This window comes from Anomaloglossus baeobatrachus, chromosome 7 (assembly GCF_048569485.1).
Source record: "Anomaloglossus baeobatrachus isolate aAnoBae1 chromosome 7, aAnoBae1.hap1, whole genome shotgun sequence".
NCBI lineage: Eukaryota > Metazoa > Chordata > Amphibia > Anura > Aromobatidae > Anomaloglossus > Anomaloglossus baeobatrachus.
In genome coordinates, this window is record NC_134359.1 from 226,058,423 (window position 1) to 226,084,938 (window position 26,516).

The 26,516-nt window shown below is 46.4% G+C and overlaps 1 protein-coding gene across 1 annotated transcript in view; it reads right to left on the minus strand.

Annotated features, from left to right (window-relative positions):
• The window catches only part of LOC142245308 (uncharacterized), a 452,975-nt gene that overhangs the window by 147,197 nt on the left and 279,262 nt on the right, over positions 1 to 26,516 (minus strand). The window contains exons 36-41 of the mRNA XM_075317926.1: positions 23,720 to 23,812; positions 23,204 to 23,421; positions 14,365 to 14,558; positions 10,810 to 11,109; positions 7,138 to 7,358; positions 5,540 to 5,701 (exon numbers count right to left, since the gene is read on the minus strand). Coding sequence (XP_075174041.1) covers positions 5,540 to 5,701; positions 7,138 to 7,358; positions 10,810 to 11,109; positions 14,365 to 14,558; positions 23,204 to 23,421; positions 23,720 to 23,812 — 1,188 coding nt within the window. The remainder of the gene's footprint in view (positions 1 to 5,539; positions 5,702 to 7,137; positions 7,359 to 10,809; positions 11,110 to 14,364; positions 14,559 to 23,203; positions 23,422 to 23,719; positions 23,813 to 26,516) is intronic.

A 26,516-nucleotide genomic window follows, 5' to 3' on the forward strand; every position in this document is an offset into this window, starting at 1 on the left:
GAGTTTTTGACCAAAGTTCTGCCACAAAAAGGCAGCATTTTGAACAACATAGTGTGAACAAGAAACCCAAATTCCCATAGACTTTGCTTGAATGGAAGAACACATCCATTTTGGCATTAAACAGCGCAGAAGAAAAAGCAGCAAAAAAGCAGGTAAAAAGCAGGTAAAAAGCAACGTGCGCACATACCCTTACTGTGAAAAAGCAAAAAAAAAAGTTTGTCTTGTGATTTAATTAGTAGTATTAGCCACACCTGTTTCTAGAAGCTCCTGGCAGCTTCTGGTAGTCCTTGTGGAACTATATAAACCAGCCAGAACAAGCAAGGTACTGCAGCAAAGTGCGTGCATTGCAGATAATCTCATAGTTTGACACAAGAGCATAGTTTGAATTTATCCTTATACGTTTCCCATTGTTTTTTTGTTTTTTTTTCTTTGTTTTACAACTTTACTGTTTATCCCCATTTAATAGGTGATCCATGGCCAATGCTACCAGGTGTGTATCTTGTCAGATGTATGCATGCCTTGAGCAGCTGTGTCAAGTTGTGTTGGCCCACCTTTGGTCTGTTTATCTCTGGCCACTGCATTAAAGCAGCAGTGGTAACAGACTTTATGAACAGACTGGTACATATATATGGGAACAGAACTGTGCTTACTGCTTACATAGATACTGCAACAGAACCAAGATGACTACATAGATATGGGAACTGCAAGAAGCTTACTACAGAGATAAGGGAGCAGAACTGAGCTTACTACAGAGATAAGGGTGCATAACTGAGCTTACTACAGAGATAAGGGTGCATAACTGAGCTTACTACAGAGATATGGGAACAGAATCGAGCTTACTACAGAGATAAGGGAGCATGTGAGGGGCTTCAGCAAAGTGCGGGGATTTCAGATAAGTGCAGCATAGTTTAAACACAATCTCATAGTTTGACACAAGAACATAGTTTGAATTTATCCTTATACGTTTCCCATTGTTTTTTTTCTCTTTGTTTTTCTACTTTACTGTTTATCCCCATTTAATAGGTGCTTCATGGACAATGCTACCAGGTGTGTATCTTGTCAGATGTTTGCATGCCTTGAGCAGCCGTTCGAGGGTGAATATGTCTGCACTCGATGCAAGCATGTTGCGTATTTGGAAGCCAAGGTAACTGATCTAAATAAGCAGCTTGCAACACTCAGGGGCATTGCAAACCTGGAGAGGAGTTTAGAGCTCACTGAGCTTTCTCTGGCTGGGGCCAGTGATATGGAGGAGGGTGGAGGTGGAGAAGATCAGGACCCAGAGGTAGGTAGTTGGGTAACAGTTAGAAGAAGAGGTAGGGGGAAAAGTGTCAGGGAGCCTAGTCCTGACCTGGTGCAACCTAGTAAATATGCCTGTTTGATTGATATTAGGAATGAAGGGCCAGGACTAGGCTCACCACAGCAGGACGTTGCTCCTGGCAACCAGGAAAACGACTGCTGTAGGAAGGAGGGAAATAGGAGTGTAGCAAAGCCCAGACAGATGTTGGTGGTAGGTGATTCTATAATTAGGCGGACAGACAGGGTCATCTGTCGCCGAGACAGTGAATGCTGAACAGTGTGTTGTCTGCCGGGTGCTCGGGTTCGGCATATTACAGATCGGATAGACAGATTGCTGGGTGGGGCTGGGGAAAACCCAGCGGTCATGGTGCACATTGGTACTAATGACAAAGTTAGAGGCAGGTGGAAGGTCCTTAAAAATGATTACAGGGAACTAGGAGAGAAGCTGAAGTCCAGGATCTCCAAGGTGGTGTTTTCAGAAATACTACCGGTGTCACAAGCGTCACTAGAAAGACAGCGGGAGCTTAGGGAGGTAAATACGTGGCTCAGAAATTGGTGCAGGAAGGAAGGGTTCGGGTTCATGGAGAACTGGGCCGACTTCTCAGTTGGCTACAGGCTCTACGGTAGGGACGGGCTGCACCTCAATGGGGAGGGTGCAGCTGTGCTGGGGGAAAAAATGGTCAGACTGATGGAGGAGCTTTTAAACTAGGCATGGGAGGGAAGGAGGGTAGTGGAGCAAATAAGGGGATAGATAGAGCAGATAGAGACAGGGAGACGGTAGGGGTCATTGAAGGATTAGGGGAGGATGGGACATGCAAGGAACGTAGGGAGGCTAGGAGTAATAAAGGTGTTAATAGTATTAAATGTCTACTGGCAAATGAAAGAAGTCTTGCAAACAAAATGAATGAATTGGAGACTCTTATGTCAACCATGGATTATGATGTGGTGGGCATTACGGAAACCTGGCTGGATGAAAGCCATGACTGGGTGACAAACATACAGGGTTATACTACATTTAGGAAGGACAGGAAAGACAAAAAAGTTGGTGGGGTCTGTATATTTATTAAATCTAACCTAAAACCTGTGTTGAATGATGACATTGGGGGAACTGCAACAATGTAGAGTCAGTATGGGTAAATGTACATGGGGAGGGGAATAATGGAAAAATTCTAATTGGAGTTTGCTATAAGCCTCCTAACATACCTGAACAAATAGAGGGTGAAATGCTGGAACAAATTGAAAAGGCAGCTAATAATAATAATTGGGTTCTTATTATGGGGGATTTCAACTATCCAGACATACAGTGGGACATAGAATCTTCTGGTTGTACTAAAATTTGTAAGTTCTTATCTACTATTCAAGACCATTTCCTCTCTCAGATGGTAGATGAACCAACCAGGGGAGATAATTTGCTAGATCTGGTCCTGTCAAATAGACCAGATACAATTTCAGATCTACAGGTCCGGGTGCACTTGGGCACCAGCGATCATAATATGGTAAGCTTCAACGTAATATTCAATAGAACATTTCAAAGGGGAAATGCTAAAACCTGGATTTTTAGGAAAGCTGATTTCAACAAATTTAGGGAAGAGCTTAAATGTGTAGATTGGGACAAAGTTATGGTAACTGGGGATACCGAACATAAATGGGGTAAGTTTAAGGATATACTACTAGAGTCCTGTAAAAAACTTATACCCTCTGGTAAAAAAATGTCCAGGAATAAAAAGAAACCACTATGGATAAATAAAACAAAAACAAAGGGCGTTTAAAATCTTAAAGGCTGAGAATACAGAAATAGCATTTCAGAAGTATAAAGATATTAATAGGAAATGTAAAACAGAAATCAAGCAAGCAAAATTAGCTACTGAAGCAAAAATCGCCAATGACATTAATATAAATCCCAAAATCTTTTATAAATACATTAATGCCAAAAGGAAAACAAAGGATAGTATCGGCCCCTTAAAATATAATAACATGTTAGTTATAGAGGACAAACAAAAGACTGAGATATTAAACAGGCACTTTTCATCCATGTTCACCAAGGAACTGACTGTACCAGGGATCATTCAACAAGTGAAAAATCAACGTTCACCACCCAATATAATTAATTTAACACAAGAAGAAGTACACCTATGTCTGAGTAAATTAAACATTGACAAATCCCCCGGGTCAGATGGCATTCATCCACGAATATTGAGGGAATTGAGCTCCATAATCGACAGACCGCTGTATCTCATCTTTTTAGACTCGCTTGTAACAGGGTTGGTGCCTCAGGATTGGAGGATTGCTGATGTGGTACCGATATTTAAGAAAGGTAAGAGGGTAAATCCAGGCAACTAGCGTCCAGTAAGCCTGACATCAGTAGTAAGCAAAATTTTTGAGGGCATTTTAAGGGATGACATGCAAAAATATATTGCAGAAAATAATATAACTGACAAACAGCATGGATTCATGAAAGATAAGTCGTGTCTAACCAACCTGTTGGGGTTCTATGAGGGGGTAAGTGTAAACCTGGATATTGGTAATGCAGCAGCTGATGTGATTTATTTGGACTTTGCAAAAGCATTTGATACTGTACTACATAATAGCCTTATACTAAAGCTCAGGAAGCAAGGACTAGGGGAAACTATATGTAACTGGGTAAGGAATTGGCTAAAAGATAGGAAACAAAGAGTAGTCATAAATGGTACATTGTCTAAATGGGCTATAGTCAGCAGTGGGGTGCCACAGGGATCTGTGCTAGGACTGATTTGTTTTAATCTTTTTATTAATGACCTTGTGGATGGGATTGATAGTAAAGTGTCAGTCTTTGCTGATGACACCAAACTATGTAGGATATTAAAAACTGACCTTGATAGTACAATATTACAAAAATATCTGGATAAGATGTCAGACTGGGCAGATACTTGGCAAATGAGATTTAATGTTGATAAATGTAAAGTAATGCACCTAGGACGGAGTAATCCTATAGCTGCGTATGCATTAAATGGAAGTAAACTCGGGACTACAGAACAGGAGAAGGACTTGGGTATTCTCATTACAAATAAGCTGAGCAGCAGCACTTAATGTCAGGCAGCTGCTAGAGCAAACAAGATTTTAGGGTGTATAAAAAGAGAGATTAGATCCTGTGATCCCAACGTATTGTTACCCCTCTATAAATCACTTGTAAGGCCACATCTGGAATATGGGATCCAGTTTTGGGCTCCACATTTTAAAAAGGACATTCAGAAGTTAGAGTCAGTTCAAAGGCGGGCAACTAGACTACTACAAGGAATGGAAGGCTTCCCATATGATGACAGGTTGAAAAAGTTAGATATGTTTAGCTTAGAAAAAAGACGTCTCAGAGGAGATCTCATTTATATGTATAAATACATGTGTGGTCAATATAAAGGACTGGCACATGACTTATTTCTTCCAAAGAAAACACTAAGGACCAGGGGGCACTCACTCCAAGTGGAAGAAAAGCGATTCTGACAGCTAAATAGGAAAGGGTTCTTTACAGTTAGAGCACTCAGACTGTGGAATGCCCTACCAAAAGAGGTAGTAATGGCAGATACTATAACAGCTTTCAAAAAAGGGCTGGATGATTTCCTCAGTACACACAACATTGTTGGTTATAAATGACTTAGTGACCAAATGTAGAACTGGTGGAAGAAGGTTGAACTAGATGGACCTAGGTCTTTTTTCAACCTAAGTAACTATGTAACATGTGGGTATGAATACTTTTTCAAGGCTATGTACTACGTCCAGCTCCACTAATCCACCTACCGCCCACATATCCAGCTCTACTGGTCGTCACTGTTTCAGATATCATCCAGTTGGCCTGCTCAATATTATTGATTACACCTCTTGTATAAAAAGTGTGTGTGATAGGAGTCATGTAGGAGCTTATTGTGACCATTGCTTTGATCCTATAGACTTTAATTATTACTAATGCAGTTATTTAGCCATTGCAGAGTTCCAATCAGATATTTATGGGATTGCAGTGAGACCGGTTGCCATGATCTGTATTTTACTAGACAACACTGATTAGGATTTATTTTTATTTAGCTGTAGGAACAACCATTAAATTATGTTTCTTAGCGCAAATTTAACAACGATGAATAGTGCTACCCTAGCGTTAACCTATGCTTAAAAAGCATGACCTCTCTACCACCTCACCGCTCAACATCGGAGTACAACAAATGGCGATTACACAATTCAGAATGGCTTATGTACTGATGATTGTGGGTCTGAAGCCAACCTTAATGCTTGATGGGATTACGCTTTTTATAGAGCTGAGGTCATTGTGGAAAACGAGAGCGATATCCGAGGCGCTTCCCGACACTTTCTTCTGAACGTCAAACTTTATGTTTTCACCTTCAACTGAAATGTTGACTCCAGCATGAAGCTTCTTGTTTGCACTCTAAAATAAAAAGCAGGACACAATTACTTTATTACTAGAAGAAAAAAAAATACAATCACGTTCATAATGGATATAAGATGTAAATGATGTTGAATCTGGAATGAAAAAGCAATAGTAAATATTAAAGAATTTTAAACATACTGTATATAAAATCAACACACAGTGGGCTGCACCCCATCAAGATAAATTATCTCTAATTGTTTTGAATTGTCAAGCTGCTTTAAAAAATGACAGGTGATGATGAACGACACTGTATGGTAAGATGGAAAAAACCCATATAGCATATGCCCAAATAATATCATCCCTTAGACCTCCATACAGACAGTAAAGAAAAGATGGCCACACTCTCTGTTTTCAGTATAATCGCTCATGGGAGCGGACCCGTCTATATATATAATTGCCTTATTCTGTCTGTCTGTCTGTCTTGCTCCAAAATGACGTAATTATAGTGACAACCGTCGCCACACCGCGCGTGCTAAAGAGTCTGCGACCAACGGCTCAGTTAACTGAACAGCCCGAACTACGGGCCGACAGGACGACGCCCGACACTTTTCCCCGCACCCACATGGAGCCCCGACTCCCCGGTGAGTGCTGCACCCCCGGAAGCCCACACCGGCAACCCAGCCGACACATACTCACCGCTCACCTCCGCCCCCGCACACATTACCCCACTCGGCTTCACCTCCCCCGCCCTTCGCATGTATACACTGAACACACACACACACACACACATGAATAGTCACCTGTCCCCAGCCATGCAGTCCCCAGCCCTGACGTCCTCAGTGGCATGGCCCCGCTCGGCTCCACCACCCCCCGCTCTCCACCCCCTGCACACATTACCCCGCTCGGCTCCGTCCTCCCACACTCTGCCCTCCGCATGTATACACTGAACACACACACACACGCACACACACGAATAGTCACCTGTCCCCAGCCATGAAGTCCCCAGCACTGACGTCCTCAGCGCCATGGCCCCGCTCGGCTCCACCCCACCCGCACTCTGTCCCCCGCACACATTACCCCGCAGGATGGGGGCACATGTAAGGATGGTGGCTGCACCACGATGGGGGCACATACCAGCATTGGGCCACATCATAGCATCAGCCCACATACCAGGATGGGGGCCATACAACCTAACCCATCCAGTCCATTGATTACATTATTAGTCAATCTGCTAACCTACATACACATTCTAGACTTCCCGATACGTTAGAATTGGGCCACCTTCTAGTAGAATAATATTGGTCCGAGTGGAATGCGATTCTTTATCACATTCCACTCGCTTCGTATTACTTGTCATGTGTGCTGACCCTAAGAGATAATAGACAAAACCAAAATAAAGTGGTAACGAGGCTTGATCTCATTGTCTAACATCAATGCAATTTGTCCATTTCTTCTTCTTCTTAATGTTAATCAAATGGTAATGATTTAGATACCTGATAATGGTAGGCGCCATTCATAATATACGGAACTTTATGACTTTTAAGCTTTTCAATATTATGTTTCAAGCTCATGCCAAGATGGGTATGTACTATTGATTTCTCTATACCCACGGATACATCAATTCTGCTCGGTCCAGTGCCCAATACCATACCACAAGTCTTGTTGTTACTTGTATTGTTATATGTCAGTTCAACAGCACTTTCTACTGGAATTCCTGCCAAACAAGCACAAAATAGTTAGTCACGCAAACTGGTTAAACACTGGCATATAATGGATGAAAAGGAGATAATGGAGCTGATGGTAGAAGACAGGCTCTGTGTGCTGGTCTGTCAAACAAACTAGAAGTCTAAAGAGGGCTGGAAGACAAAGGAGTGCAAATAGGGTATTATCCAGGTGAGAGGAAAGGAGTAAAGCACTGAGAGAGGCTCACCTTGTGACAGTCACAACCACTGTAATGGTATAAAACAGAGCTGCTGCAGCCCTGTGTGGAAAGTAAATTCAGGACGGTTGTTGAAGGGTTAATTTTGCACAAAAATGAGGAAAGTCCAAGAAAAATTGATGATGATTTTAATAACAACACGTTTCGGAGATATCTCCTTCATCAGGTCAAAATCACATTTGTTAATGTGATTTTGACCGGATGAAGGAGATGATATCTCCGAAACGCGTTGTTAATAAAATCACCATCAATTTTTCTTGAAGTTTCCTCTCATTCACGGCAGCGTGGCATTAACCCTTCAACAACCATCCTGAATAAAAAAACTAGAAGTAAAATTCTAAGCGTCTATATCACCACACATACAAATACAGATAATGAGGAGCAATAAAGGATTAAGAACATATATAATCCACTAAATACAGAAAAAAGTTGCAGAGTTGTGCAGGTGTAAGTCAATTCCAACAGTAGATATAAGCACGAAAATACACATCTTTATGATTAAACCACATTTATAATCTCTAAATGGTAAAAACACAGAACTGCACTTGTCAGGATAAGGGCATGCAAATGTGCAGATATGTCATTGGACTTCCATGGATTGTACATGTGGTTTGTACTTGAGATCCCAGATGAAGTCCATAAAAACTTTGTGAGGAGGTGACTGGATTCCTACCCCTGAAGCCACAAGCGTTTTCATGTAGATATTGATGTGTAGGGTATACGATGTTCACAATAATAATGTTTGTGGGAAATGTTGCCATCTAGTGGACAGCTTAGGTGGTGCCAGTAGAAACGTGATAGAGGTCTAGGAAAGATTTAAACTGAGGGAGTAGCCCACAGGGGAAGAGTTAGTTCCTGTAGAGGAGAGACTCCATCTTAGAGTTAGTTAGAGCTAGGGCCAAAAAGAGCAGAGAGGGGCCAGGTGTGCCCAATGTCAGTCTGGCAGGAATCCCACACTCCTGGGCATGAGGATGTAGTGCCCCTGAGACTGGTCACTACAGGGTATATCATTATATCCTTCCCGGTCAGGGAAGAGGTTGGTCCGATAAGTTTACACACACCTCACATACAGCAGGGAGAAGTTCCTGGCAGACGCCAGGTGGCCTCCATTAATTAGAACAAGAATAGTTGCTATAACAACTTGTAAAAGTGGGGGCATGGGCAGTTAGGAGTAGAGAACATTGCAGTTTAACTTTTAGCCAGCCAGAACAAGCTTGGACACGAGACAAAGCAGACGCACAGTGTGTAGCTCCCTGAAAGGAGGCTGCCAGGCACTTTAGAGAGGCAGAACAGAGCTGTCTAGATGTGACACCGAACAGACAGCACAACCAAGTCGGGGCCAGTAACATATAGAGAGACGGGATCCAGCACCTGTAATCGTGGACTAAAAGTGAGTAGTCGCCAGACCATGGGACTAAGAACAAGAGAGGTACAGAGCCCCAGTTCGGGTGGCCGCGGCGTGGCAGCAGAGAGGGAGCCTGGGAGACAGGAAAGAGGTCCGACCCACGAGAGGCCCAGGCTGCCGGCCTGTACAGGCCAGGGCCAGGGGAGAGTACAGAGTTGTGCATGAAGGAGAAAGGCCACAGATTACCAAACCGGATCCAGCCTCTGACTTGCCCGGGACCGACCGGAGTCTCTGACAGCGAGAACCAGCACCCCGGGTGCGATACCACCTGAGCCAGTAAATAAAGTAACTGGAACCCGCACCTGGTGACTCTGAGTAACTACCGCTGCCCTGCACTCCGGTGCTCCCGTGGACTGTCACCCCCGTTCTCACCAACCGCCCGTGGGGAGCGACACCATCCCGACTGCACCTGACAGCTGCCCTGGAGAGAGACTGTGCAGCGCGGCTATTTCCTGGCCGCATACCACGGGTGGCACTGCGAAGCATCCCTGTTCCCCATCCAGTACTGCCCCTGGGAGAGAACTAGTCGCAGAAAGGGTCAGCGGCGGAGGAGGACAAGACCCCAGTCACCACTACAACCGGTGATACGCTTCCCAGGGGCCTGTCACTCTCCGTCCATCCCCATCTGTACTGGACACTTGTTTGATGTTTGTTTTTCATGTAGCCGACGGGGTCACGGAACCAGGTCAGGCCAGTCACAGCTACCCCAAGGAACCACTGGCCCAGTGACGAGTACCGTAAGGCACCATGTTACACTACAAGGACTTCTGGACATCTGAAGCATAGGGCTCAGGGCTGGTGGTAAGAAGACACCCGAAAGCCCCCTTCCAGATAGTAGTAGGAGACAAGGAGTCGCCGGGAGAGTCAGGAAGCCTAACTGAAAGAGTGAAGAGTCGGCCCAGTTCACTAGCACAGAAACTCCTGAAACAACTGGGGTCGACAGTGATATACCTGAACCGACTCCCAGTGGAAAAGTACGGGACATGGAGTTGAGGGGATATGTGAGAGAAGGGACTCTGAAGGTGATGTGAACCCAGTGAGGGAAACGTAACAGCCTTGAAGTATACTGTAATGTGAAACAGAACCACTGAAGTATATGTGCCTGTTGTGACGGATTTCCAGAGAACAATATCGTTGCCGAGTAAAAGTTCTTTTATATAAAACGCAACCAAGTGTTGCCTGAATTGCGTGTGGTGGGCTGCATGAGACAGAGAACACTGAAGACAGCCGTGATCCAATAAGTGTACTGCGCCCCACACAGTTAACTGGGAACACATATTTTCTGTAGCATGCCAGGGTGTGATACTGTAGTAATAACTCACGCATGACTACCAGCACCCTACAACTTCCTTTAGGGAGAAGGGTCATAGTGAGAGGTCCATTATCAGGGCAGCTCCTGGTGAAACCTGATTGCTAGGAAGCGATAATCGAGGCAGTACGCAAAGTAACACAGGGTGCTCCAGAGATGCGTACTTAGCGGCGTGTGATGTCACAAGTTGGCAGCTAAGGAGTCCTGCTGTGTTCAAAAGACCAATGCGTTTCGAAGGACCTCCAGTTCTTCTTCAGTGTAACTCTGCCCTTATCTGTATTTAGTTGATAATATATGTTTTTTACCCTTTTATTGCTCATTATCTGTATTTGTATGTGTGGTGATATGAATGCACGGTAGAAATGTAGGAGCGAAGGAACAGCATCTTCCAAGGAGTGATGAGTAAAATTAGTACTAATAGGTGATTTGCCTTAATGTAGGTATGCATCCAAATAAAGAGGACATACCAATACCAGCCTGATAAGAATATAAAGAAGTATTCTGCAACTTACCTGCATTCTGTAATGAAAGTATGTTATGTGATAACACTCCTTTAATACGGTGCTCCTGGTCAGCAGCATTTACCAAGTCCACGCACAGGAGTTTTGCATCAATCTGGATGCAGACCTGTCCACGCTTATGCAGATCCTCCAGGTGAACATTTGCTCTCAGTTTGGTTTCTGTAGGCAGCGCGTGACTTCCATTTTGGGTGAAACTTATACTAATATTATGAAGGCTGCCACTGATAAAAATATTTCTGTTCCGGATATTGATCTGGTAGAAATTTAGATTTTTTGCAAACCTTATGTAACCTAAAAATACAGTTAGAAGATCATTACATAATCTGTTATTTGATTGCAAGTGCATTGTCTGTTAGTTCCTGCCGCCTGACTTATCGCATCGCCATTCTCAGACTGGCCGACGGCCTTCCTGACCTGAGCATGACAGCGTGTATTTCTATGCAGTTGTCATGCTCAGGTCATGAGAGTCACCGGCCAATCCAAAGATTGTAAATGTAATTGTTGGGCAAGCAATACTACAGTCTGACTGAATCACTGACGCCAGCGCAGAATGATGGGTAGTGGAAGGGGTGAATATTCATTTTGCATTAATAGGTGACCCAATCACAGAAATCAATTAAAAATATAAGACATCATAAGAAAATAAGCCCTAGCGCATCTTTCGGAGACAAAAATAATATGAGTCCCTGTCTTATTTTTGGGAAACACAGGTAGGTTTTAGCTTCTTAGTAGATGAATGACATAAGAGACATCATCCACATACATAAAAGAAGGAAAGAGCGCACTGTCATCACACTGGAACTAGCTCAACCCCTGATTTGAGCATCACTGATGACGCTTCATTAGAGGCTGCTGTTACTGGTGGAGCCTCTACCTCCTGATGATATTTTGTTTGCGTATCCCAGCATGCACTGCAATTCTCAAACAAAGCATCATCAGACAGGAAATAGGGAAAAAATACAATAACAGTTAGATCGTGTACTTAGGGAATAGTAGGGAATTTTTAATGCAAGTATATTAGAAAATAATTTATACTTTGGCACTAAATAGATGGGATGGGGATTTTGAAGGAAAATACCTTGGCCTTCGAACCACCTTTTTAGAAGTGGTGGTTTCAGTTTATATTGGGGAAACTTGGTGACAGGTTCCTTTAAAATGTTTAATAGGTTTAATAAGTGATGAGATATTGCTAGGATTTAAACACTACAGCTCTGCTTTCAGGGATGGCTGGGTGTGCCCATACAAAGGAAAAACCTCAATCTTAGGGTGCGCTCACACGAGCGTGAAAATCGGACGAGTGCAATGCGAGAAAATCTCGCATTGCACTCTGACCAGTGTTAGTTAATAAGGGAGAGCAGTTCATCAGCTTTTCTCGCATCCAGATTCTGGATGCGAGAAAAGTAGCAGCATGCTGCGATTTTCTGCTACAGCCGTATCACTCACACCCATTCAAGTGAATGGGTGCGAGAGAAACATTGGACTGCACAATGATGTTATCCCAGTGCAGTGCGATATACGCACAGGCTGACAACGGAGGAGACGGGGGGATTAGCCCCACCCTCTCCTCCGCAGCGCCCACCCTCAGCTTCACAGCTGTGACCCGATTGCAGGATCGGGTCACAGTCACATGACACTCGGCTCACGTTCGCAGCAGAGCCTGAGCCGGCGGTCATTAGCATACCACATCCAATGCTCTCGCATCGGATGCCATGCGCTTGTGTGAGTCCAGCCATAGACTCAGAAAGGGTTCCAGAGATTGGATCCCAGTGATGAATAGGCACTGGTATATTCTAGAAATCTATAGCCAGTTAATGCCATGAGAATACTTCTCTAATACCATGTTTCCCTGAAAATAAGCCCTATTTATTTTTTTGTAGCAGGATGGAAATATAAGCCCTATTCCAAAAATAAGCCCTAGTTGTGTACTCAAACTCTCAATATCTTGAAATAGGGTTTGTGCAGCCCTAGTTCAGGATACAGAACTTTTATTGTCCCCTTGTATTATACTAAGCCCTGGCTAATTAGGAGAATGAACATTCAGCCTCCTGCACAGCCCTTGCACTCGTATTACCGGTACTGCCAGCCCAAGGATCGCACTGCAATCATTGGTGACTCTCTTGAGCTGAGAGTGACAGCTGCATAGACATACATGCTGTCACTCTCAGAACAGGAGTACCGCTATTGATTGTGGTGAGCAAGTGCACGGCTAATTAAGAGAATGAATATCCCCCTCCTCTTCTGTAATTCCTTCTACCTCCCTGAGTCCTGCACTGCACCCACACTCTGCCTGCTGTATTACCGGTACTGCCAGCCTGAGTATCCCATCGCAATCATCAGCGACTCTCTTGAGCTGAGAGTGACAGCTGCATAGACATACACACTGTCACGATCAGATCAGGAATCAGGAGTGCCGCCGATGATTGTGGTGAGCAAGCGCATGGCTAATTAAGAGAATGAATATTCACCCTCCTCTCCCATAATCCCTCCTACTGCACTGAAGTCCTGCACTGCACCCGCACTCTGCCTGCTGTATAACCGGTACTGCCAACCCGAGGATCACATTGCAATCATCAGCGACTCTCTTGAGCTGAGAGTGACAGCTGTATAGACATACAATACACACTGTCACACTCAGATCAGGAGTGCTGCCGATGATTTCGGTGAGCAAACGCATGGTTAATTAAGAGAATGAATATTTATCCTCCTCTAACGTAATCCCTCCTACTGCTCTGAGTCCTGCTCTGTACTCGCATTCTGCCTGAAGGCAGGCAAATATAAGAAACCCCCTGAAAATAAGCCCTAGCACATTTTTCAAACGAGAAAAAAAATGTCTTATTTTCGGGGAAACACAGTAATTCTGAACTCAACCTACATAAAAGTGGACCTTTTTTTATTTAAAAATAAGTCTTAGGAGCACTTTGCACACTAAGACATCGCAAGCCGAGGCTGCGATGCCGAGCGCAATAGTCCCCGCCCTCGTCGCAGCTGCAATATCATGGTGATAGCTGCCGTAGCGAACATTATTGCTACGGCAGCTTCACATGCACTCACCTGCCCTGCGACGTCGCTCTGGCCGGCAAACCGCCTCCTTCCTAAGGGGGCGGGTCGTGCGGCGTCATAGCGACGTCACACGGCAGGCGGCCAATAGAAGCGGAGGGGCAGACATGAGCGGGAAGTAAACATCCCGCCCACCTCCTTCCTTCCGCATAGCCGGCCGGGACGCAGGTTGGAGATGTTCCTCGCTCCTTGCAGCTTCACACACAGGGACGTGTGCTGCCGCAGGAACGAGGAACAACATCGTAACATCGGTCTTTCCCAATTCATGGAAATGACTGATGCTACATCGATGATACGATTACGACGCCTTTGCGCTCGTTAATTATATCAAAAATGCTTTACACACTACGATGTCGAGAGCGACACCGGAAGTGTGTCACTTTCGATTTGACCTGCAATGTCGTAGTGTGCAAAGTGCCCCTTACTGGAGAAGAAAAGACAATTGAGGGGAGAGTAGTCTTGCAGATTTTTTTCATAGAGGAATCCTACCTTCATTGATATGCTTTTTCTGCTTTAAAGCTCCCTCAATGGAAAGCTGTTGTGGGACAGTAGCCAAAACTTCAAAGTTGTTCACCAAGTTCCCAGCAAATGACAACACAAGACCTGCTTTTTGCTCTTTGAATCCCGATAAGTCAATTAACAAAGATTTGTCATTGAAATGAATCCTGGATGTTAAAGACATTCTGTCGTAAAAAGAAAAATGGGATAATTATCTGAATTAATCTAGGCAAAAAAGGCAAACTAATCAATATAGTGTTATAGGGTGATAGAAAAACTATAAAAACATGCAAAGAATAAGGAGAAGCATGAAACGGTAGGAAAGATGCTTTATTATTGAATTTGTCTACAAGAATTCGGCAGTTCTGTTGCCAGATTTCAGAATGCAAGGAACACACATTATTAGATAGATCTGTTAAACCTGATAAGGCTGGTGTATTTACTTTGAAAATCCATGTCAGAATGGTTATATAATCCTGATAGTAAGGTGAGTCCGGTGATAAAATTAAATAACTAATAGCCCAAGCATATTCAATGTTACACAGCCTGATTGATTAACATACACCTTGTACAGAGCAGTGTGAGATTTCAGCAGGAAGGAGGGACACTGAGGCGTTAACATTTTAGAAAGGATTATACAGCTATTCAAGCATGAAAATACATCATCTGTATCAGATTACCTATACATGGCCTCTGATTTTCTACAACAGATTCCTGATATAATTCAATCACAACCTATAAAAAGACTCTGGAATCTAAATATTGATATTCAAACAAGTAGAAATTTATTATTACAAAAAAGTGCTCGTGCAAATTACATAAAATTCATTATACTTTAGGATGACATTTGGAGTATTGGGAGGGATGTATAACCGCACTAAAGGGGATAGTGCAAATCCGGTGATAGCTATACTTTCTGGACCAGTTAGCCTACAATAATGTCCTATATATAAATGGACATATATAAATAGGCATTTCTGACGACATAGAAATTTCAATACCTGGGGCTTAGGGTATATATAAAGATTTTTCTGATGGCTGCCATTGAATAGGTTACCATAAAATCTATTGCATCAAGTGGAAATACCCCTCGTAGCCACAATGATCAAAGTCAGTCCATACCACATATAGTTAATCATGTAATATGTATGGACATAGTTACCCACATCAATAGCCTCCATCTACTGTTTATCCCCCATAGATAAATCTATTTACCTGTAGTCATATTGAACAGTAAGGGTCCTGTATAGTAACACCGATAGCACTTGCCCCAACCTCGACGCGCGTTTCACCGCACTGCCGGTTTCATCAGGAGGTATGTGCCAAACTTGCTGTAGTTGCTTTATATAGCACCCATGATTCGATCCAGGTGCGGATTTAGCTCATCCGGTATTTCAACACATGTAATTAGGTGACGCGCATCCTGTGCGCAAGCCGCACCTCAAGCGCGTCATGCGTCACGTTTATCTATGGGGGATAAACAGTAGATGGAGGCTATTGATGTGGGTAACTATGTCCATACATATTACATGATTAACTATATGTGGTATGGACTGACTTTGATCATTGTGGCTACGAGGGGTATTTCCACTTGATGCAATAGATTTTATGGTAACCTATTCAATGGCAGCCATCAGAAAAATCTTTATATATACCCTAAGCCCCAGGTATTGAAATTTCTATGTCGTCAGAAATGCCTATTTATATATGTCCATTTATATATAGGACATTATTGTAGGCTAACTGGTCCAGAAAGTATAGCTATCACCGGATTTGCACTATCCCCTTTAGTGCGGTTATACATCCCTCCCATGACTGCCCTACTGCAGAGGCTTTCTTCATATTGTCAGCAGAATCCCCCACCCCAAACCCCCCTTTTTCCCAACCGCTAATAAAAACACAACACCCTTCTTTGGATAAATTGGCCAAATCGGCCCGGTTTATTAACAAACATTATAACAGATAATAAATAACCATTTTGCCAATGCAAGGGCGGTTCTTGGAGCCCCAAAACCTGGCGGACACCAAATATTGTTACCAGACCATCCGGCATATTTTGCCCCCAGCCGCGCCTACAAGCTCGGGGGCACCACCTTTGCCGGAAAACAGTGTCCCTAACCGACTCTCAGGGGACCCCACCCCTGGAGAGCCCCCCCAAGTCCGCCAGGCAATTACCATACCAGAATAAACAAAGGGGGGTGGTCCCCCATCTATCCGATGTACCACCCCCCACCCCGAATTTCCACCGACTCCAAGAACCCCCCTCGCCACCGCTCGCCGAAATGACTCGAACCCCAATATAAAATTAAATGAACCTCGACTCCACCGTCTTCTCCGACAAAGATTAAACATATATGTATAGGGTGGGAGGGCGGGACCTTCTCTAATGGTACCTCGCGCCGAAGTAGTGCCCCCCCCTTTCTCCCTGGACATATATACAGCCCCCACCCTGTCCCCTCCCCTGGCCCTATAGATCCACCCCCCCTAAACTCTTGACCCCGCAAAAGCCCGCTCTTTCTACAGAAAAACATTAACCCCTTGCTGCCCTGCAAAGGTGAGTCATGGGTCACTACGCCCATGGCTCTGCCCTGGCTCCGTTCAGCCTTGACTGCCCTACTGCAGAGGCTTTCTTCATATTGTCAGCAGAATCCCCCACCCCAAACCCCCCTTTTTCCCAACCGCTAATAAAAACACAACACCCTTCTTTGGATAAATTGGCCAAATCGGCCCGGTTTATTAACAAACATTATAACAGATAATAAATAACCATTTTGCCAATGCAAGGGCGGTTCTTGGAGCCCCAAAACCTGGCGGACACCAAATATTGTTACCAGACCATCCGGCATATTTTGCCCCCAGCCGCGCCTACAAGCTCGGGGGCACCACCTTTGCCGGAAAACAGTGTCCCTAACCGACTCTCAGGGGACCCCACCCCTGGAGAGCCCCCCCAAGTCCGCCAGGCAATTACCATACCAGAATAAACAAAGGGGGGTGGTCCCCCATCTATCCGATGTACCACCCCCCACCCCGAATTTCCACCGACTCCAAGAACCCCCCTCGCCACCGCCACCACGAGCATTACCTGACACCTCATAATGCGAGTCACCCCACCAAAATGAGTGCCCGCTCCACACCTTCCTGAATGCCCAAGGCCCACAAATCAATACCCACGGCAGTCAGGTGCACACCATCTGATCGCCAAAAATTCCCCTCCCCCGACTCCAAGTCCCTGTGCCGAACCACAACTCCTCCATTCCTGGCCACAAAATTCCCAACCACCCTGTTGACCTTTATTCTGGTCTTGTCGATCCCCTCCAGGGACCGAGCCCCCCGCCAAACCTTTCTGGGAACAATGTCCGACCAAACCACCCTCAGCTTAGGACAAACTGACCAAAGGCGGAGCAGGTCATACCGTATATCCCGAATCAACTCCCGACAGGGGCGGGCCCCTAAATCGTTTCCCCCAATGTGCAACACCAGCACATCCGGGGTGCGATCCAATCGAGCGAACCGGTGAAAATCAACCAACACCTGCCGCCAGCGCATGCCCCTCACCCCGATCCAACGTACGATTACCTCGTCTCTAGACCAACCCAACTGCCGACCATTGCGCCGCACATCAGCTCTCAGTGCCCCCCAATAAACAAATGAATGGCCGAAAATCCAGACCAGGGGCGCACCACCTATAAAAGGAAACAAAACCAGAAAAGAGGGGGGGGGAGGATACAACAACCACAAGTCAGACACACTCCAGGAACTGCCATTAACTTGAGAACAACATTACAAATTTTTTTTTTTTTTTTTTTTTTTTTTTTTATAAATACACCACTACACCAGACTAGCCACGACTTTTACAACAAATGGGGGCGGACGTACAGCCTGAACCTCCTCGACTCCCACCTGCCTATCCTCTTCACTGTCTCCGCTGGAAGCCCCCACCTATCTGCCTCCGTCGCCGCCCCAATGCGAAAAGAGTGGGCTGAAAACTTGTCCGCCTCCAACCCCAACCTCTCCAGGCATTTCCGAAAGACTGCCACAAACTGGTACCTGGACAAAAACGATCCGTCCTGATGCTTCAACAACGGGCCCGTACGGCCAGGCCCCAATTCTAAGTACTGTTTAAAACAAGAGACAGGGCACATCAAGGCCCCCGCCAATGCCCATAAAGTGACCCTTCTTCCCCGACCAAGTTGATCCGTCTTAGACCGCCGGATCCAAAATTCCACAGAGTCTCCCAAATCAACTGTGTCTTCTCCCAAAACACCCCCCCCACGGGATGACGCTGGGGACACCAATTCGCCTATCCTCGTAGCTCCGAAGAAAGCCCAGGAAAACGCCAACCGAAACAAAACCAATTCAAAATAGGAAACACACACTCGCTCCAGCTGCGCACCCAGCTCTTCCAGCAGCTGGAATGACACCGGCCTCCGACTGTCCAGTCTATGAAGCCCCTTCCTCAAGCCCCTCACAGCTTGTCGAACCAAAAAATTCTTTGTTATGTCAACCATCCCCCGCAATTTACAACCAAACGCAACCCCTGCCATAAACCGATTAACCCTGGAAAAAGACCACTTACCGGAAGCCATCCGGCACATCCAACAAAGCAAAGCGCCTACAGAATCCTCGGCAGACTCCCCCGCCCCAAATTCCTGCCTCCAATTTGTCCATTCCATCCAAGCTGCTTCATACGCAGCCCACGTGCCAGGGGCCAATGATGCTCTGATCAACGAACTCGCCTCTCGAACACCAATTCCAAGAGCTCCGCCGGCCAGATGCTGCCAGCGGACTCCGCTTCCGGTGCCAGGCTCCAAAAACGATCCCACTGCAAGCGAGAAAGGGAATCAGCAATGGCGTTCTCAACCCCCGGTACATGCACTGCCACAACTCACGTATTAAGACAAAGGCACCGCAACACAAAGTACCGCAACAAGCGGACCACCGGAGGAGACGCGCCCGACAGGTTATTAATTGCCATGACTACTGACATATTGTCACAGTGAAAACGAATTTTTCTGTTGCTGAAATGCTCTCCCCAAACGGACACCGCCACCACAATTGGAAAAAATTCCAACAAAGTCAAATTCCGTGTAAACCCTGCTTCATGCCAAGCCGCGGGCCACTCTCCCACGCACCATCTGCCGCCGAAGTAAGCTCCAAAGCCCTTACCCCCCGCGGCATCGGTGAAGAGCTCACAATCAAAATCATCTAAGACTTCCGCAATCATTAGCGACCGGCCATTGTACTTCTCTAAAAAACTGCCCCATACCGCCAAATCCTCCCTAAGGTCCCGAGTCAACCTTATGTAATGCCTTGGGGAGCGCACTCCAGCGGTCGCCGACGCCAACCTTCTTGAGAAAACGCGGCCCATGGGCATGATGCGGCAAGCAAAATTAAGCTTACCCAACAAAGACTGGAGGTCCCTCAACTGGATTTTTCTAAGACGCGCAGCCGATCCCACCTCTGCCCGCAAAGCTGAGATCTTTTCTTCAGGCAGCCTGCACTCCATCAACACAGTATCAATAGTGATACCCAAAAAATTCAGACAAGTACACGGGCCTTCCGTCTTATCCTGAGCCAAGGGGACCCCGAACCGGCCAGACAACCACTCCATAGTCCCCAACAACGTCTGACACACTGCCGACCCAGCGGGGCCGATAAACAAAAAATCGTCAAGATAATGGATCGCCGACGAGAGCTGCGCCACATCACACACTGCCCATTCTAAAAAGGAACTAAACGCTTCAAAATAAGCGCAAGAAATGGAACACCCCATTGGTAAGCAACGATCAACAAAATAGGAACCGTCCCAAAAACAACCCAACAGTCGCATACTCTCAGGATGCACCGGCAGCAAGCGGAATGCCGACTCGATGTCCGTCTTCGCTAACAATGCTCCCCGACCACATTTCCGAACCCAGCTGACGGCTGCGTCAAACGAGGTATAAACCACCGCACAGAGGTCTGGGTCAATACCATCATTCACCGACAAACCCTTGGGGAACGACAAATGCTGAATGAGCCGAAATTTGTTCGGCTCCTTCTTTGGGACGACCCCTAACGGAGATACTACCAAATTGGGGATGGGGGGGGATGCAAACGGACCCGCCATCCGCCCACAAGCAACCTCCCCAAAAAGCTTTTCAGCCACAACCTCTGGGTGTCGCCGCGCCGACAACAAATTCTTTAACTGAAACGGAACAACATGAGGAGGGGGGGGATCCTGAAACCAACACGAAAACCATCCTCCAACAATACCGCCTTATCCCGCTTGGGGTATCTATCTAGATAAGGGGCCATCTCGTGAAGCCTCACCGGGCTCACCCCCTTTTCCCAAATCTCCCCCTGCCTTGGGCCTACCCTTCTTAAAGCAACGAGCTGCTCCATGGGAGGACCCTCCACAACCTGAGCACTGATGCTTAAACTTGCAGGAGGTTCCAAACTTGCACTGGCTGTCGTTAAACTGCCAGCACACACCTGCCTTTGCTCCAACACCCCCTGCCTGGGTCCCCGCACCCCCAGCAGTAGTGTGGCCGGCCGACCCGGCCCCCCCGTGAAAGGGCTGACCATAACGAGCCGGAGCCATGACTTTTAACCATAAACCAATATCCTTCTGATCCCAACGGATACTGGGTCGCACGGCTTTCCGCTGCCTAAATTGTTCATCGTACCGCAACCATGTCTGCCCACCATAAATCCTATGAGCTTCCGCTATAGCATCCATGTAGCAGAATAGCCCAGAACAATTATCCGGCGCCTTTTCGCCAATGACGCTAGCTAGGATCGCAAAAGCCTGCAACCAGTTAACAAACCTTTGAGGGATCAGCCGCCACCTCCGCTTTTCTTCCTCCTCCTTCTTGCTATCATCCTTCTTTTTCTTATCCAAATTAAACTTCTCCAAAGGAAGGAGGGAAAAAATTTCCACGTATTCATCCTTCCAAATCTTTTCCTTCACTTCCTTCTTTAAATGCGCCCCCAGGGGGCCCTCAAAACAAACGTACACCTCCCCTCTGGCCCTATCATCCAAAATAATCCTATCTCCCTCCTTATCCTTCTCCTTTTGCCCGGGATCCGCCACACTATCCCCAGCAACCACCTCGCTTCCCGTCGGTACCACAACCACGGCCGATGCTGCCGCCCCAGAATCCGGCACCCACGCTGGGACAGGAGACCCGGACGCCCCCTGACTCGTCCTATCCAACTGCGCCAACAAATCACGCACACCCTTCAAAACATTGGTCAGACTACCAACATCAAACCCCGCCGCGCTCGGCCCCGCGACCCCCAGACCCCCTATGACGCCCTGCGCCTGGCCCCTGCTCACTCCCGGGGAAACTAAACTAGGTGAGGACGCACACAACATAGAGGAGTACTCACCAAGCTGCGTCGGTACATGAGACCCACCAGCCGAAAATCCTGACTCCAGACGACGCTCTCCTCCAGAATGGACCAGCACGGAAACGTCTTCGGCAGCTCGACCAGGGGGGACCTGGGAACCCGCCGCGCTCGACCTTGGTCGGATGACCCGGGAGCGAACCGGATAATGAGATGCAGGATGACTCCCCTCAGATGCCGACCGTGAAGGCGACCTCCTCCTGGATCGCGACCTCGACCGGGATGGCGCAGGCCCCTGCCGTGCGGGCGAATTTCTCCCCGTCGCTGACCTCCCTGATGGCGATCCGCTCCTCCGCGTCGAAGGGGAGCGGAACCTGGACCGCGACCTCCTCTCTGGCGATGATCTCCGCAGCTGCGATGCCCCACTCCTGGCAGGATCCTCGAACCCAGCGCGCGCTGTCATCCTGGAAGCTGCATCCATCCTGGGTTCGGCCGGTGATGTTCCTTGCAGAGTCGTATTCCACACTCCCGGCCCCGGAGGCCCCGCAGAAACTCCATCTCCATGCTGTCTAGCAGTCCCCCCGACAGGAGCATCGCCAGGGAGGACCGCCGCCATTTTGGTGTAGCTCAAAGCAGTAGAGGCAGCTGAGCCGGTCACATGACCCCTGGAGGGACCGCCCACCGCCGCAGGTCCTGAACGCCGAGCAGGATTCCTCCCTCGCCTGCTCCTGCCAGCTGCTGCAGGTGGATTCTTGTGGTGAGGAGGGTCCCCGGAGGGGCTCCTACGGCGCCGCTGAGGACCAGGAGCAGCATCAGGCGAGAACCTCTCCGGTGCCCTCGTCCTGCGCCCACTCCGGAGCGGTGGGGGGTCAGCTTCAGACACCGCATCCGGACCTCCCAGGATCTCCCTCAACGCTGTCCTGATCGCTGCTCCATCTGCGCCGCCGGCAGCAGCCCGAAGCTGCTCCAGGAGTCCTGCAGCCGATGCCATCAGATCAGGGGGAGACAAGGTGAGGTGACACGGGGACCTTCTCTAATGGTACCTCGCGCCGAAGTAGTGCCCCCCCCCCTTTCTCCCTGGACATATATACAGCCCCCACCCTGTCCCCTCCCCTGGCCCTATAGATCCACCCCCCCTAAACTCTTGACCCCGCAAAAGCCCGCTCTTTCTACAGAAAAACATTAACCCCTTGCTGCCCTGCAAAGGTGAGTCATGGGTCACTACGCCCATGGCTCTGCCCTGGCTCCGTTCAGCCTATACTCCAAATGTCATCCTAAAGTATAATGAATTTTATGTAATTTGCACGAGCACTTTTTTGTAATAATAAATTTCTACTTGTTTGAATATCAATATTTAGATTCCAGAGTCTTTTTATAGGTTGTGATCATCTGTATCAGGTCTAAGATATCTGCTTAGTAATATATGTAGATTATATTATAAAACTTGTACAAATACAAATTATATAAATATGTTTAATAATTGCTCTCATTATAGTACCTGGATGGCAGGACTTTTCCAATTATTTTTAAGCCAGTAGTTTGTAGATTGGCTGTTAGAGCTTGTTGCATGAACACACTTACACCAAGTATTCTGATATGTTTTCGATTCTCGTGGTTCAAATCAATGTCAATTAATACCATGTCTTTACCATCATAGTGAAGAATAAAGCTTCCATTGGTACTGCTTCCACCATATTTCTTTCCTACTGCTCGAATCTATATACAGAAGAATGTGAAAGTTAATTGAAAATCAGGTTAATAAGACAATAGAAATAAGAAAACTTTATTATGAGCACAGTTTAGAAAAATAAAGACCGCAGAATAGATATGATTGAATACAAGGGTGTAACTATAATTGTTGGCAATAGTCATTGTAATACTACATTCGATATGCCAAATACTAAAGCAGAAAGATATTTTTTTCCTATTGTATAGGATCATGTTTCACAATTAATTTGTCAGGATTATATAAAAGCTTCAGCTGGCAAAGTGTTGAGGTTTTACTCAATGTTACCTGAAGATTCTGAGGAATTTTCCACTGATACGGATGGGAAAGCTGAGAATAAAATGCCATCTGATTGAGAGATTTGTTAAACTGAACAAGAAGCTGTGAAAGACAAAAACATGCAGATAGCGCTAGTAAATATTTCAAAACCAACCAACAATTTAAGGATTTCTCCAATAAAATATAATAAAATTACCACTGTCATGTAATTAAAACTAAAATGACACCCTGTCCTAGTCACATGTCAAGATTTTGACTGCAGTCCAAAGAAACACAACTCCCGAGACCTGTGCCTCAACTGACAGAGAAGCTGTATCGTTAATATACATGCTCCGAGGAGAAAGGTAGTGACAGCAAAGAAATATATCTTCTCCTTGACTGACTACAAACATTTTTTTCTTTAGTCTCTATCCTCCAAGCGCAGTGAGCAAGAAGATATATTGCCTCCCTTGCCACAGCTTTTCTCCTTGGCTCACAGAGGTATCTGCGTTTATGATTTAGCTCCTCTGTCAGTTGAGGCACAGGTCTTGGGAGCTTTGTTTCTTTAGAATACAGCTACAACAGACACACGACTTAGATAGGCTGCTATTTGAATACCACAATATGGGCCATTTAATTATCGTATTTTTCGGATTATAAGACACACTTTTCCTTCCAAAAATTTGGGAGGAAAGTGAGGAGTGCATCTTATAATCCAAATGTGGCTTACCGGGGGGTGGTGGAGAGGGGTAGCAGGAGGCAGGGGCAATGCTGCGGCGGCTGTGCAGAATGTGCGGCAGCTGAGCTGGGGCTGCGGGCAGTGAAGGCTTCAAATAATGGCATCCGGAGTCGGTGCATGCGCAGATGGAGCTCTCGGCTCAAGATCTCATCTACGCACATGCCACCTCCAGCCCATTGATCTCCCAGAATCAGACTTAAGGAACACAGTACCCGGAGATGGCGTGTGCACAGATGAGATCTCGGCTTGTCATTGAGCCAAGAGCTCAATCTGCACACACGCCGTCTCTGGGTGCCATTATTTGAAGCCCTCCCCACCCACAGCCCTAGCACAGCCACAACCGCCAACAGTTTCTGGGACACCCATCACACCTCCCGCAGCATTGCCCTGCTCCACAACCACCACTGCCTCCTGTGACCCCGCGCCACCACCGCTGCCGCCTCCTTCTGATAAAACACTACCCGATTATAAGACGGATACCATTTTTTTCACCCTTTTTTTTCCTCTAAATTTGGGGTGCGTCTTATAATCCAGTGCGTCTTATAAACCGAAAAATACGGTACATTTTTGAGAACCCCTTTACAGAGAGTGTAAACATTTAATTATACATTATTTTTTAAATTGAAACTATTTAGTACTTTCTTTTTTCCTATTTTATTTTACTTTTCTATTGTTATTCTTTGTCAAAGCAAGTTAATTCCAAATTACTGCAGCCCTCAGGGCAGATCAATACCAATCTAAGCACATTGAACATAAGTGATGAGAATCAATAGATCTAATGTACAATAACAAGTACAAAAAAACATGTCTTAAATTCTACATCAAATGATTCACATGCAACTAGTGACCAGCTATAGAAAACTTAGAGATGAAGATGTTTCCAAATGTCTTGTGTTCTATATGCCTCATATATGTCTCAGGTCGCAACTTAACACTATAGGAAATTATTAGTTTTGATGGGCCAATATGACACCATTATCTTAATGTTGTGCAAAATTTGTCATTGTTTAGCCCCAGCCTTATTATTCTTAGACTACAGTGATACCATACATGTAATTAACCTTTTCATGGTATATGACATACTGTCGCATTATATGTTGGTTAACCCATTTTGATGCAGACTCAGTTACGGGGCCTGCTTTTTCACAGCAGATGATGGCTGTGTTACCCAGCCAGCATCTGCTACTAACTGCAAGTAACAGAGCAGTGCTGCACCCGCTGCTGTGAACAACTTAAATGCTGCTGTAAATCTATGATAGCGGAATTTAAAGCTCATAAACTGGGGGATGCACTGTTCCATTAACATCTCCTGAGGGCCAATGGGTTTCTCTGGCAGCCAGAGTTTTATTGAAGACCCCTACTCCTGCCATGATAGTGCTTCTATGAAGATTAGCCTGTTTTTAGTGTTCATTCGAGACTGTGATTTTTACTATATACTGCAGTATACATGTGTGTCGGGCGCGTCCTGCCCCAGAAGCGGTCGGACCACTCGGATCCGGACGTCACCGCTCGGGTGGCTTGAGGGTCTCCGGACGCGGGGGCTCGGGGTCGCGCTGGGTACGTGATGGGGGGTTATTTACATGGGAATTTAGGTAGTTCATGACGCCACCCGTGGTATGCAGTAATAGGGAGTACCGTTGCTGCCGTTGGGAGAACCCAGGGTGATGGAGTGGGGCAGCCAGATGACGTTACCCTTCACGGGTAAAGAAGGCCCCGGGCCTCAGGATGGAGGAGTGTGGTGCAGGGGGGCCGTAGGCTCGCTGGCTGCAGGGGTAATCAGGTACTCACTCGGAAGAAAGCAGACACTGACAACGTAGTAAACCAAGTCTCTGAATGCCGCTGTTTTCCGAGGGGAGCTCGTCCGGGTCCCATCCCCTGCAGCACTGCTGGGTGGTCTGTGGCCTACCTCCTGGCACAGTATTTTAGAGTGTCCTTTGTGGCCCGTCAGCTTGGAGCTTTCAGGGCCTCGCTCCCTGCTATGAGTAGCAAGAGGAGCTTGCTCTCAGGAGCTCACGCTTGGGATTTCAGTGGGCTGCTTTGCTTGGAAAGCCCTATCCCCCTTGTTGTGCTAGTGCCCCCGATCTCTGA